This window comes from Xyrauchen texanus, chromosome 24, assembly GCF_025860055.1.
Source record: "Xyrauchen texanus isolate HMW12.3.18 chromosome 24, RBS_HiC_50CHRs, whole genome shotgun sequence".
NCBI classification, from domain to species: domain Eukaryota; kingdom Metazoa; phylum Chordata; class Actinopteri; order Cypriniformes; family Catostomidae; genus Xyrauchen; species Xyrauchen texanus.
This window is the reverse complement of record NC_068299.1, coordinates 39,738,840-39,750,598: the sequence shown is the minus strand read 5'-3', so window position 1 is coordinate 39,750,598 and position 11,759 is coordinate 39,738,840. Positions and strand designations below refer to the sequence as shown.

Here is an 11,759-nt window from a genome sequence, read left to right as displayed (position 1 = left end):
AACCACCATGAGACGAAAGGGTAGTGATATATATAGGGACGAGTGCAGGTGTAAACCATGACAGGTGATGAGATGAGTGCAGGTGAAACTAATGTGCAGGAGTGCAGATGACGCGAGTGCAGGTGGTCATAATGTTCTGGGGGATTGGAAACGCGTGAGAAACTCGAGGAAGGGAGATTGCCTACGAGCATGTGAGCGAGTAGGAGCAAAGTGGGCGTGAGGGCTCGTGCGAGCAAAAAGAGCGTGAAAAGCTCGAGGGGGCGGAGCGAGGGAGTGAGGTCGAGGGAGTGTGCGTGTGTGTGCTAGACGATGCGGGGAGAATCAGAGGAGCGGGGTTCGTGACACTACTATAGTTTTACAGTAATATTGTAGTAAGTAACAATTACCGTTTTATAATGGGGTTTTTTTAGCTCCAATGTAGCTAACTACTTTTTTTTAAAAGAGTAGCTCGACTGTAGTATAACTATTTTAAGTTATGAGTAGCTTGCAGCTTGGGAAGCTACAGTATCAAAGTAGCTTTCCCCAACACAGATACCAAGTCTTCTGAAGGCATGCAATCCCTTTGTATATTGAACAGAATGTAAATTAAGATATTATAAATTCTCAAATTAAATGATTTATGTTTATTAAGTTCATAAACAGCACTGAATTCCAACATGGTGGCTATGTTGATATCATCATACCTCGCAGGTTCTTAAGACATGAGGTTGTGAAGTTTAGTCACGAGCTGTGCAAGAACCAATGAGGTTTGATGTTGTCCACGTAGCCTCCATGCTGGATTTTTAGAACCTTTTATGGTTTGTTCATCATAAAAAGTGATAGTATGCTTTCTGAAGTCTTGGAATATGACGCACAAGTTGCATGCACTACTTTAATGACACTTTAGGGTGCTTTTTTTTCTGCTCCCCAATTTGGAATGCTCAATTCCCAATGCGCACTTAAGTCCTCGTGGTGGCACCCACTGTGGAAAGGCGGGAGCCCCATCTGACTTCCATCCTCTTAAAATAATCTGCATGCCAATCATAATACTGGACATGACCCAATTTTTTGTCCCCCAAATATATGACCGGCCCATCAAAATGAAATTTGAGTGCCTAAAACATCACATATGACACTCTGACCCTTCAACTAAACTCTTGGATCTTAACACACACCCAAAAAACATGGGTTGTGTCGCCATCTTCTGATTGGCATCACTAGCAGATGGGTGTCCAAGCCTATATAATCTAGAGGGGGTCTAACAGAATCTATGTAAAATCTTGAAATGCATCTCTAGAAGCAGACTAGACTTTTTTTAGAATCCTATCCCACACTCCACCAAGTTTAAATCTTTCTCCCATAATCTCTTGAGAGAATTTGAAGCTCTGTCCCCCAGACTCTGAATTAGCAGGGAGTATTACACTGATTCCTCATGACCAATTCCAAAAGCAGTAATCACCTCTCCTAGAGTATCTGCCGCTTTAGGGGAGTGTATGCGACCCCAAAACAATACAGAGCAGGTGGCGCAGCTGTAAATACCTAAAGAACAGAGATCTGGGAATCACAAAATAATGAACCAAATTTTCAAAAGATCTCAACACAGCCCCATGCGGGTACACTCTCATATAGGTCTCCGATTGTAGTATCCCCCCTCACAATCCAGAAAGGGGATTTATTAATACATAATTTAAGTTTTAACCATATGCTTGAGGCTACATTTATATAAATGTCTGAATTAACCACTCTGGACACTTTTGTCCATACCGAGTGCAAATAAGAGATAACATGATGTAACATAGCCTCTCCAATTAGTTTGACAGAAAGGCAAAGGTGAAATAGGGACAAGAACTTCAATAAAAAAACCAGGAAGGGGTTCTCTCAGGTGGAAGTGACCAATGAGCCAAATGTCTGAGACTGAATGCATAATAATAAAACTAAATCTTGGGTAGGCCTAGCCCACCTTTGGCAATAGGCCTATGTAATTTATAGAAATGTAATATGGGAAGTTTACCATTCCAAATGAAGGACTTCGCTATGCTCTCAAATTGCTTGAAATAAGAGAGGGGGACATCTATAGGGAAATATTTTAAAAGGTAGTTTAATATTGGAGTACAATTCATTTTAATAACATTAATCTTCCCAATCATAGATAAATGCAAGCCCACCTGCCCACATAATTTGAAAACCGAAGGCGCCTGGCTGGAAAGCCATTGCTGGGTAATATGCTGTCAGAGCCAATGCTTCGGATTTACACCAATTAACTCTGCATCCTGAATACTTAGAAAAGGAATTAATAATTCTGTGGAGGCAAGGCATAGATGTAGTAGGGTTGGAGACAAATAATAAAATATAATCTGCGTAAAGCAAAAGCTTATGCTCCAAACCTCCAGCCACCACACCTGGAAAATCATCCTTCTTTCTTATCGTGGCTGATAATGTTTCCAGGGGCAGACAGAACAATAAGGGGTAATTAGATTAATCCGAAATGAATCCATTTGTTTGTACCGCCGCTACCTATAAACTTAATCCATCCAATCAATGTATTCCCAAACCCATATATTTACAAAATCTTAAAAAGGTAATCCCACTCTACCATATCAAATGCATTTTTGGTGTCAAGTGAGATGGCAGCGACCGAAGGCTGATCATTCGCCACTGACCACATGATAGTGATAAAACGCCTAATGTTATCTTAAGAGCTGCGGCCCGAATAAACCCCACCTGATGTATATGTATAAGAGATGTCAGAACTTAAACGGTTAGCCATAATTTTTGAAAACCTAGGGTGCTTTCTTAATTGGTAAAGTGAGTAAATATGTACCACCATTTTACTGAATTCAACCACCACAACATTTATTCACAAGGTTTCATGACTTTGCATTACCTTTCCAGGCATTTTTTAAATTATTATTTGCGACAGGGTGGAGGGCGGGGCCGGGTCGTGATTTTACACACCCGGTCCCTTATCAGGCTAATTAAGCCTCCGAGAGGGATAAAGGCCGACTGCGTATGGTGTTGCGATAGAGAGAGAGAATGTTTACGGGCAGCTGTCCGTCCGTGTGTGTTTGTGTCTTTTGGTTTATTTCTTCATTATTTATATTCTCAAGCTGGTTCTCGCCTCCTCCTTTCCCCTGTTCCCTTTACATTATTATTCATTTGTTTTAGATCAGTTCGATATTGCATTATTCCGACTGATTTGTGAACCATTTTAACGTATTCATTAAGAAGAGCAGACTCATAAGAATGATTCGCTCACAAATTGGTCATAATTATGGTTTGAAAGGAAGTTTTATTATACACAAAAGCATTATCTAGCTGATGAGATATTTTAGTGCAGAGGAAAACTAGAAAAATGTACATTCACTATTTGAAATTTCCATGACTTTGCCATCACTTTTAGTGTTTGATACATTTTCATGTCTTTTCCAGGCCTGGAAATAAGGATGGTCTCACAAATAGTCAGTTTTACATGACCCAAACCCAGTTCAGTTCAAATGAACCAAAAGGAGAACCAGCTGCAAATGACCTCAGTGCTTTTAGAGGAGGACACAGTTCCTTTTTTTGGTCCTTTTAGCATTGATGAGGTCTCAGACCCTTTGTTGCTCACACCACAGCTCCTTATAAGAACTCAGACCCCATGGGAGTCATGATTATATAATTTGGCTAACAATAAATCGTCATACATATAATCATGATTATGGTGATAAATGGTCATACTTCTTAAGGTGTACTGTATGTAACTTAATACACATTCATCTTATGTTGTAATGGATTAATAATGAACTTGGAATCACATAAAAGGGCTAAATGATTTCCTTTAAGGTTTCAAAACTTAAAATATTGCACAGTGATAGAATGACATGAAAAATTATATTTTAAATGTTAAAATAATTCCAAATACTTAAAATATGTCTCTCTTTTTGATCAACTTTACATGAACACAGTTTTTAATATAACCAAGACAACCCAGACAATTCTGTTCTGTTCTATTCTAATCTATTCTTTAATATTATGCAACAGTAATATATTTTTGTCCTAAATTCTTCACTTTCACATTATGATAAGGGTCTCCGATTAAACCCAAGAACCCTTATTTTGCATGAAGGAAAATGAAAAAAGATTCTATGACTATTTCAAAATATGTTTCTCAACAGAAATAAAGAAGCGGGCGTCTCCTCATGCGATTCATTACTACAGCATGTATTAATGGACCCAAATCATTTGCCATTATGCAAATATTAAATTAAAGTGAAACGTAGCGCTTTGCTTTCACTATCAAAATCCTCACTTGCATTATAGCGGGAGAACCTTGGCAAAAGGCGCATGCATCACAGTGCTGCAAAGTGATTCATCTTTACGTGCTCTTCAGAAGCTTTTCTGACATGTGGCTGGTCTGTGGTTCATTTGGAGTGCTCAGATAACGCAAAGACTGGAAAATGAGGCATGACGAGGTCATGGAAATAATGGTATTTCTATATTTGCTATAAATTCCCTTATTTGGACAGTAAAATGTGGGACTGTGGGAACTCTGAATTAAATTATTTTTAATTCAGAGTGTGCTTTTGTGTGCCACAGATGACAGAAAGTCATATGGGTTTATAACAGCATAAAGGTAAGAAAATATTGACAATATTTACATTTATGGGTGAATAAGTCCTTTCCATCACACAAAACTATTGTATGACTTCAAAAGCCTGTAGCTTGACTACACTTATCCCTATTCAGTTTCATTATACGGAAATAAATGACCAAGACTTTCTTCCATAATTTGCCTTTTGTGTTCCATGGTAGAGAGGAAGTTGTACTGGTTTTTAATGACATGAGGGTGAGTAACTGAAAAAGAAAGAAAATTCAACAAGAGTGTAGAATATGGCCCTTTAAAAATGTGATATTGATCAAATGTGTCGGTGCTCTCAGAAGTGTGAGACATGTATGCCATATATAAGCGTGTGCATATACGCTCACACTTTCGCATGACAGCCTGCAAACAAGTACACACTAGACAAGCACATCAGGCTTGATTTCCAAATCGTCCATGCACAAAAAACGAGAGGAAGCACTCATCAATGCTATTTAATACCTTTGTTTAAAGACATAAAAGGAGATAAACCAGGCCATAGACAACAACAGTGTTATCAGTGGTGGGCTTCTAAGAGGTAACATAAGATGTGCAGACAAAAGCCGCCTGCTGAAAAGGACAGATAGCAGAGGGAAGCCTTGGGGTTTCAGCCTGGAAATATCTCCTCAAATCAAGGGAAGGAGAATGAAGCTCAGGGGACTGTTTAAATGTTTTATATTTAGGTGCCAGAAGAAAGCAAGGCGCGGCGCGTGTGTGTGTGTGTGTGTGTGTGTGTGTGTGTGTGTGTGTGTGTGTGTGTGTGTGTGTGTGATGTGTGATGGCTATCTTACCAATCATTGTGTTGAGAGAAAGATCCGGGATGCATTTCTGGTTCTGACATAAAGGCGTCCCACAGAAATTCACAGGGGAATACAGAGGCGGCTGGCCAGAACTAAGAGAAAGATGATGTATGATTGGGTAAATACTATGAAAATCTGTTTAAAGGACCAAAGGATTTTTTGCATTGTGACATTTTCATAAAAATGAAGCATTAGTCTTCCAAAAATATCATTGTATTGCTTTATTTGGGCATTTTATAATTGACTTTGCTTGTAATTCTCATTAATCTCAATGTGATACTCATTGGATTTGCATTACTGTAATATTCATTTTCTGGCTGCATTACAGTAAAAATACTGTAATAGAATAACTGTTTTATTAAATACAATGAGAATTAAATGACATACAGGTGAAACTCGAAAAATTAGAATATCGTGCAAAAGTTCATTAATTTCAGTAATTCAACTTAAAAGGTGAAACTAATATATTATATAGACTCATTACAAGCAAAGTAAGATATTTCAAGCCTTTATTTAATATAATTTTTATGATTAAATCTTACAGCTTATGAAAACCCCAAATTCAGAATCTCAGAAAATTAGAATATTACATGAAATCAATAAAAAAAAAAGGATTTTAAATACAGAAATGTCGGCCCTCTGAAAAGTATAATCATGCATATGTACTCAGTACTTGGTTTGGGCCCCTTTTGCATTAATTACTGCCTCAATGTGGCGTGGCATGGATGCTATCAGCCTGTGGCACTGCTGAGGTGTTATGGAAGATCAAGATGCTTCAATAGCGGCCTTCAGCTCTTCTGCATTGTTTGGTCTCATGTCTCTCATCTTTCTCTTAGCAATGCCCCATAGATTCTCTATGGGGTTCAGGTCAGGCGAGTTTGCTGGCCAATCAAGCACAGTAATACCATGGTCATTGAACCAGGTTTTGGTACTTTTGGCAGTGTGGGCAGGTGCCAAGTCCTGCTGGAAAATGAAGTCAGCATCTCCATAAAGCTTGTCTGCTGAAGGAAGCATGAAGTGCTCTAAAATGTCCCGGTAGACGGCTGCGTTGACTCTGGACTTAATAAAGCACAGTGGACCAACACCAGCCGATGACATGGCTCCCCAAACCAACACAGACTGTGGAAACTTCACACTGGACTTCAAGCATCTTGGATTGTGTGCCTCTCCATTCTTCCTCCAGACTCTGGGACCTTGGTTTCCAAATGAGATGCAAAATTTGCTCTCATCAGAAAAGAGGACTTTGGACCACTGAGCAACAGACCAGTTCTTTTTTTCTTTAGCCCAGGTAAGACGCTTCTGACGTTGTTTGTTGTTCAGGAGCGGCTTGACAAGAGGAATATGACATTTGAAGCCTCAGTCCACTCCTTGTGAAGCTCCCCACACATTTGAATGGCCTTTTCCTGACAATCCTCTCCAGGCCACGGTCATCCCTGCTGCTTGTGCACCTTTTTCTTCCACACTTTTCCCTTCCACTTAACTTTCTATTAATGTGCTTTGATACAGCACTTTGAGAACATCCAACTTCTTTTGCAATTACCTTTTGAGGCTTTCCCTCCTTGTGGAGGGTGTCAATGATGGTTTTCTGCACAACTGTCAGGTCAGCAGTCTTCCCCATGATTGTGAATTCAACTGAACCAGACTGAGAGACCATTTAAAGGCTCAGGAACCCTTTGCAGGTGTTTTGGATTAATTAGCTGATTAGAGTGTGACACTTTGAGCCTACAATACTGACCCTTTTCACAATATTCTAATTTTCTGAGATTCTGAATTTGGGGTTTTCATAAGCTGTAAGCCATAATCATCAAAATTATATCAAATAAAGGCTTGAAATATCTTACTTTGCTTGTAATGAGTCTATATAATATATTAGTTTCACCTTTTAAGTTGAATTACTGAAATTAATGAACTTTTGCACGATATTCTAATTTTTCGAGTTTCACGTGTAAATGTAATACACAAATGTCCTTGTCATATTTAACCCCAAATCAAAGAAATAAAAAATGATAATATTCAATTATATTTACATAAAGAAAATGAAAATTTTTTAGTACACACAATTAATTGAACAAAACAAAAATTATTGAAATCCTATTGCACGACCAAAGAAAAAAAAAAAGTTTAAATAGAAGCATGCAACAAAGTACACTGTTGCTCCCAAAACTATTTAATGACCTCACCAAGAGAGAAACGAAAGTGACTTTGAGCTACATGATCTTCATAAGAATGAAACTCTTGATAAGGTAATTACATTGGTTTGGGAGCAACAGTGTGCAAACTTTGATACATGTCTTTATTGATACATTAAGATTTTGTGCACTGTGACATTACTTACAAGACACATAAACACATTTTACCACAAAAATCTCTGATCAACCACAACATTAAAATCACCTGCCTAATATTGTACAAAACAGCACCAACCCGCATCTCAGAATTGCATTCTGAATAGCACAATTGTACAGAGCGGTTATCTGAGTTACTGTAGACTTTATCAGTTCAATCCAGTCTGCCCATTCTCTGTTGACATCTCTCATCAACATGGCATTTCTGTCCACAGAACTGCCGCTCACTGAATGTTTCTTTTTTTTGGCACCATTCAGAGTAAATTTTAGAGACTGTTGTGAGTGAAAATCCCAGGAGATCAACAGTTACGGAAATTCTCAAACCAGCCCATCTGATACCAACAATCATCCATGCGATTATCTAATCAGACAATCGTGTGTCAGCAGTGCAGTGTGTAAAATGATTCAGATATGGGTTAGGAGCTTCAGTTAATGTTAGAAAACGGTGTTTATGACGTGACGAAAACGAGACGCACAGGTGTGCAATGATGCATCCTTAGAAAAGCCCTTATAATAAATCTCGGATGATAGACAAATTCAATGGCAAAATGGATTGAAAGACATAAGTTCAATAATATGGAAATAAATAAAATATTGCATACTAAAGCCACTTTTTGGTAACACTTTACAATAAGGTTATGTTTGATAACATTAGTTAATGCATTAGGCATCATGAACAAACAATTAACAATATATTGTTTACAGCATCTATTAATGTTTGTTAATAAAAATCTAATTGTTGTTTGTAAGTTCCTAATGCATTTACTAATGTTAACAGACACAACTTTTGATTTGAGAAATGTATGTTGAAATTAATATGTTGAAATTATTTAATATGCTAAGATTAATAAAAGCTGTAAAAGTATTGTGCATTGTTAGTTCATTCATCTTCAACCGCTTATCCGAAGTCGGGTCATGTTCACTAATATTATTAACTAATGTTAACAAATGGAAGCTTATTGTAAAGTGTTACCGTCTTTTTAAATGCTTTACACGTGTGCCACAATTAAGTAATGTATTTTAATTATCTATTTTATCATTTTTATAATATATATTTAATTTATAATTATTTTAATCTAACCATTTATAAGTATTTAATCATTATATATTTAATTATTGTTATCTATGCAAATATTTATGTATGTCTAAATCTACATTGTGCATCACAAGTCATATTTCCAACAATTATTTACAGACAGATTGTTTCACTTTTAATTGACTATATCACAATTCCAGTGGGTCAGAAGTTTACATACACTAAAGTGCCTTTAAGCAGCTTGGAAAATTCCAGAAAATTATGTCAAGCCTAATTTAACTTCTGATTGGAGTCAACTGGAGGTGTACCTGTGGCTGTATTTTAAGGCCTACCTTCAAACTCAGTGACTCTTTGTTAGACATGGGAAAATCAAAAAAAATCTGCCAAGACATCAGAAAAAAAAATTGTGGACCTCCACAAGTCTGGTTCATCCTTGGGAACAATTTCCAAATGCCTGAAAGTACCACGTTCATCTATACAAACAATTGTACGCAAGTATAAACACCACGGGACCACGCAGCATCATACTGCTCATGAAGGAGACGCATTCTGTCTCCTAGAGATGAACGTAGTTTGGTGCGAAAAGTGCAAATCAATCACAGAACAACAGCAAAGGACCTTGTGAAGATACATGGAGAATACATGTAGACAAGTATCTATATCTGTAGATATAGATTATACTGTATAAACAGAGTCCTATATCGACATAAGCTGAAAGGCTGCTTAGCAAGGAAGAAGCCACTGCTCCAAAACCACCATAAAAAAGCCAGACTATAGTTGCAAGTGCACATGTGGACATAAATTGAACTGTTTGGCCATAATGACAATTAGAAAACGTGTGGGCAGAACTGAAAAAGCATGTGCGATCAAGGAGGCCTACAAACCTGACTCAGTTACACCAGGTCTGTCTGGAGGAATGATCCAAAATTCCAGCAACATGCAATGCATCCGGAAAGTATTGACAGCGCTTCACTTTTTCCACATTTTGTTACGTAACAGCCTTATTCCAAAATGGAATAGATTCATTATTTTCCTCAAAATTCTACAAACAATACACCATAATGACAACATGAAAGTAGTTTGTTTGAAATCTTTGCATATTTATTAAAAATAAAAAAATGGAAAAAAATAAAATAAAATAACATTTTAGCCTTTGCTCAATACTTTGTTGAAGCAACTTTAATAAGATTAAGATTAAGATTCAACTTTATTGTCATTGTGCAGAGTACAGGTACAGAGCCAATGAAATGCAGTTGTTTTCGCATATCCCAACTAAGCTGGGGTCAGAGATGAAACAGCGCCCCTGGAGCAGATAGGGTTAAGGGTCTTGCTCAAGGGCCCAACAGTGGTATCTTTGGCACCAATTACAGCCGCAAGTTTGTGTATAATGCTACAAGCTTGGCACACCTATTTTTGGCAGTTTCGCACATTCTTCTTTGCTGGACCTCTCAAGCTCCATCAGGTTGGATGTGGAGCATTGGTGCACAGCCATTTTCCGATCTCTCCAGAGATGTTCAATCGGGTTCAAGTCTGGGCTCTGGCTGGGCCACTCAAGGACCTTCAGATTTGTCCCGTAGCCACTCCTTCGTTATCTTGGCTTTGTGCTTAGGGTCGTTGTCCTGTTGGAAGATGAACCTTCGCCCAGTCTGAGGTCCAGAATGCTCTGGAGCAAGTTTTCATCAAGGATGTCTCTGTACATTGCCGCATTCATCTTTCATTCGATCCTGACTAGTGTCCCGTACCTGCTGCAGAAAAACATCCACACAGCATGATGCTGCCACCACCATGCTTCACTGTAGGGATGGTATTTGCCAGGTTGTGACGAACTGGAAGTTGTCACCAAAAATGGTGCTGATGTCCACAGGAGGGCGATGTTGTCATAGAGAGTTGCGAGTATAAAAGTAAAGAAACAAAATGGAAAGGGGGTAGCTAGAGAGAGAATGTACTTTACTCACTAACCTGAACGGTATTTTTGTCTGAACTTGGAGGTTAGAGGTGAAAATTAGATTAATACTGGAAGTCTAAACACAGTGATTGAGCCGGATTCAGGTAGCTACGGTTGGCAGTTCGCTATGGAACAATACTGACCACGAGACGAGAGATGACAACTAAATGGCTGATGTGAAGTGAAATTCCGGTTTTCCATTACCGCTGAACTCTGGTGCAGACCGAACTTCCAACAAGTATTTCACTGTTTATTTTTCTTTTTTGAGGACCTTTGCTTGTTCCGTTGCTGAGGAGTGTTTGAACTGAGACTTTTGAATTGTTGAACAGTGAGATATCCTGAGTGTTTGAATTGAGTCACTGAATCATTGAACAGTGAGATATCCTGAGTGTTTGAATTGAGTCACTAAATCGCCGAACAGTGAAATGTCCGGAGCGTTGAATTGAGTCATTGAATCGAGTCATTGAATCGTTGAATAGTGAGATGTCCTGAGCATTGAATTGAGTCACTGAATCAAGTCACTGAATTGTTGAACAGTGAGATGTCCTGAGCGTTTGAATTGAGTCACTGAATCGTTGAACTAAGACATTGAATCTTTGAACTGAGACTTTTGAATTGTTGGACAGTGAGAGATCCTGAGAATTTGAACTGTTGAATGAATCATGAAGAGTTTGAAGTGAATCATTGAATCATGAATGTTCGAAGTGTGTAGACTGAATCAATGCGTGTTGAACTTCTGTTATAAATCTTTGATGGCTTAATATTGTATTGTGAGTAACAAATGTATTATTCCAGTTATATTGTTAATGGTTACAGATCAACGGTCAATTGTATGAATTAATCAGGTGTAGGAGATGTACCTCTAGAAAACTGTATTAGAGAAATGAATTCACGAGGAATTTATATATATATTATTTTTTGTTTATGAATTATTATTTGTTTTTATTTTTTATAGTAGGAGAATGAAATGACTATAAAAAAAATTCATGCAATGCAAATTAGGTTATTGTTATCTGTAATATGATTGTCTTATGTT

The 11,759-nt window shown here is 37.8% G+C and overlaps 1 protein-coding gene across 1 annotated transcript in view; it reads right to left on the bottom strand.

Moving 5' to 3' along the window:
- The window catches only part of wdr11 (WD repeat domain 11), a 188,393-nt gene that overhangs the window by 131,819 nt on the left and 44,815 nt on the right, over positions 1-11,759 (bottom strand). The window contains exon 9 of the mRNA XM_052089447.1: positions 5,389-5,489. Coding sequence (XP_051945407.1) covers positions 5,389-5,489 — 101 coding nt within the window. The remainder of the gene's footprint in view (positions 1-5,388; positions 5,490-11,759) is intronic.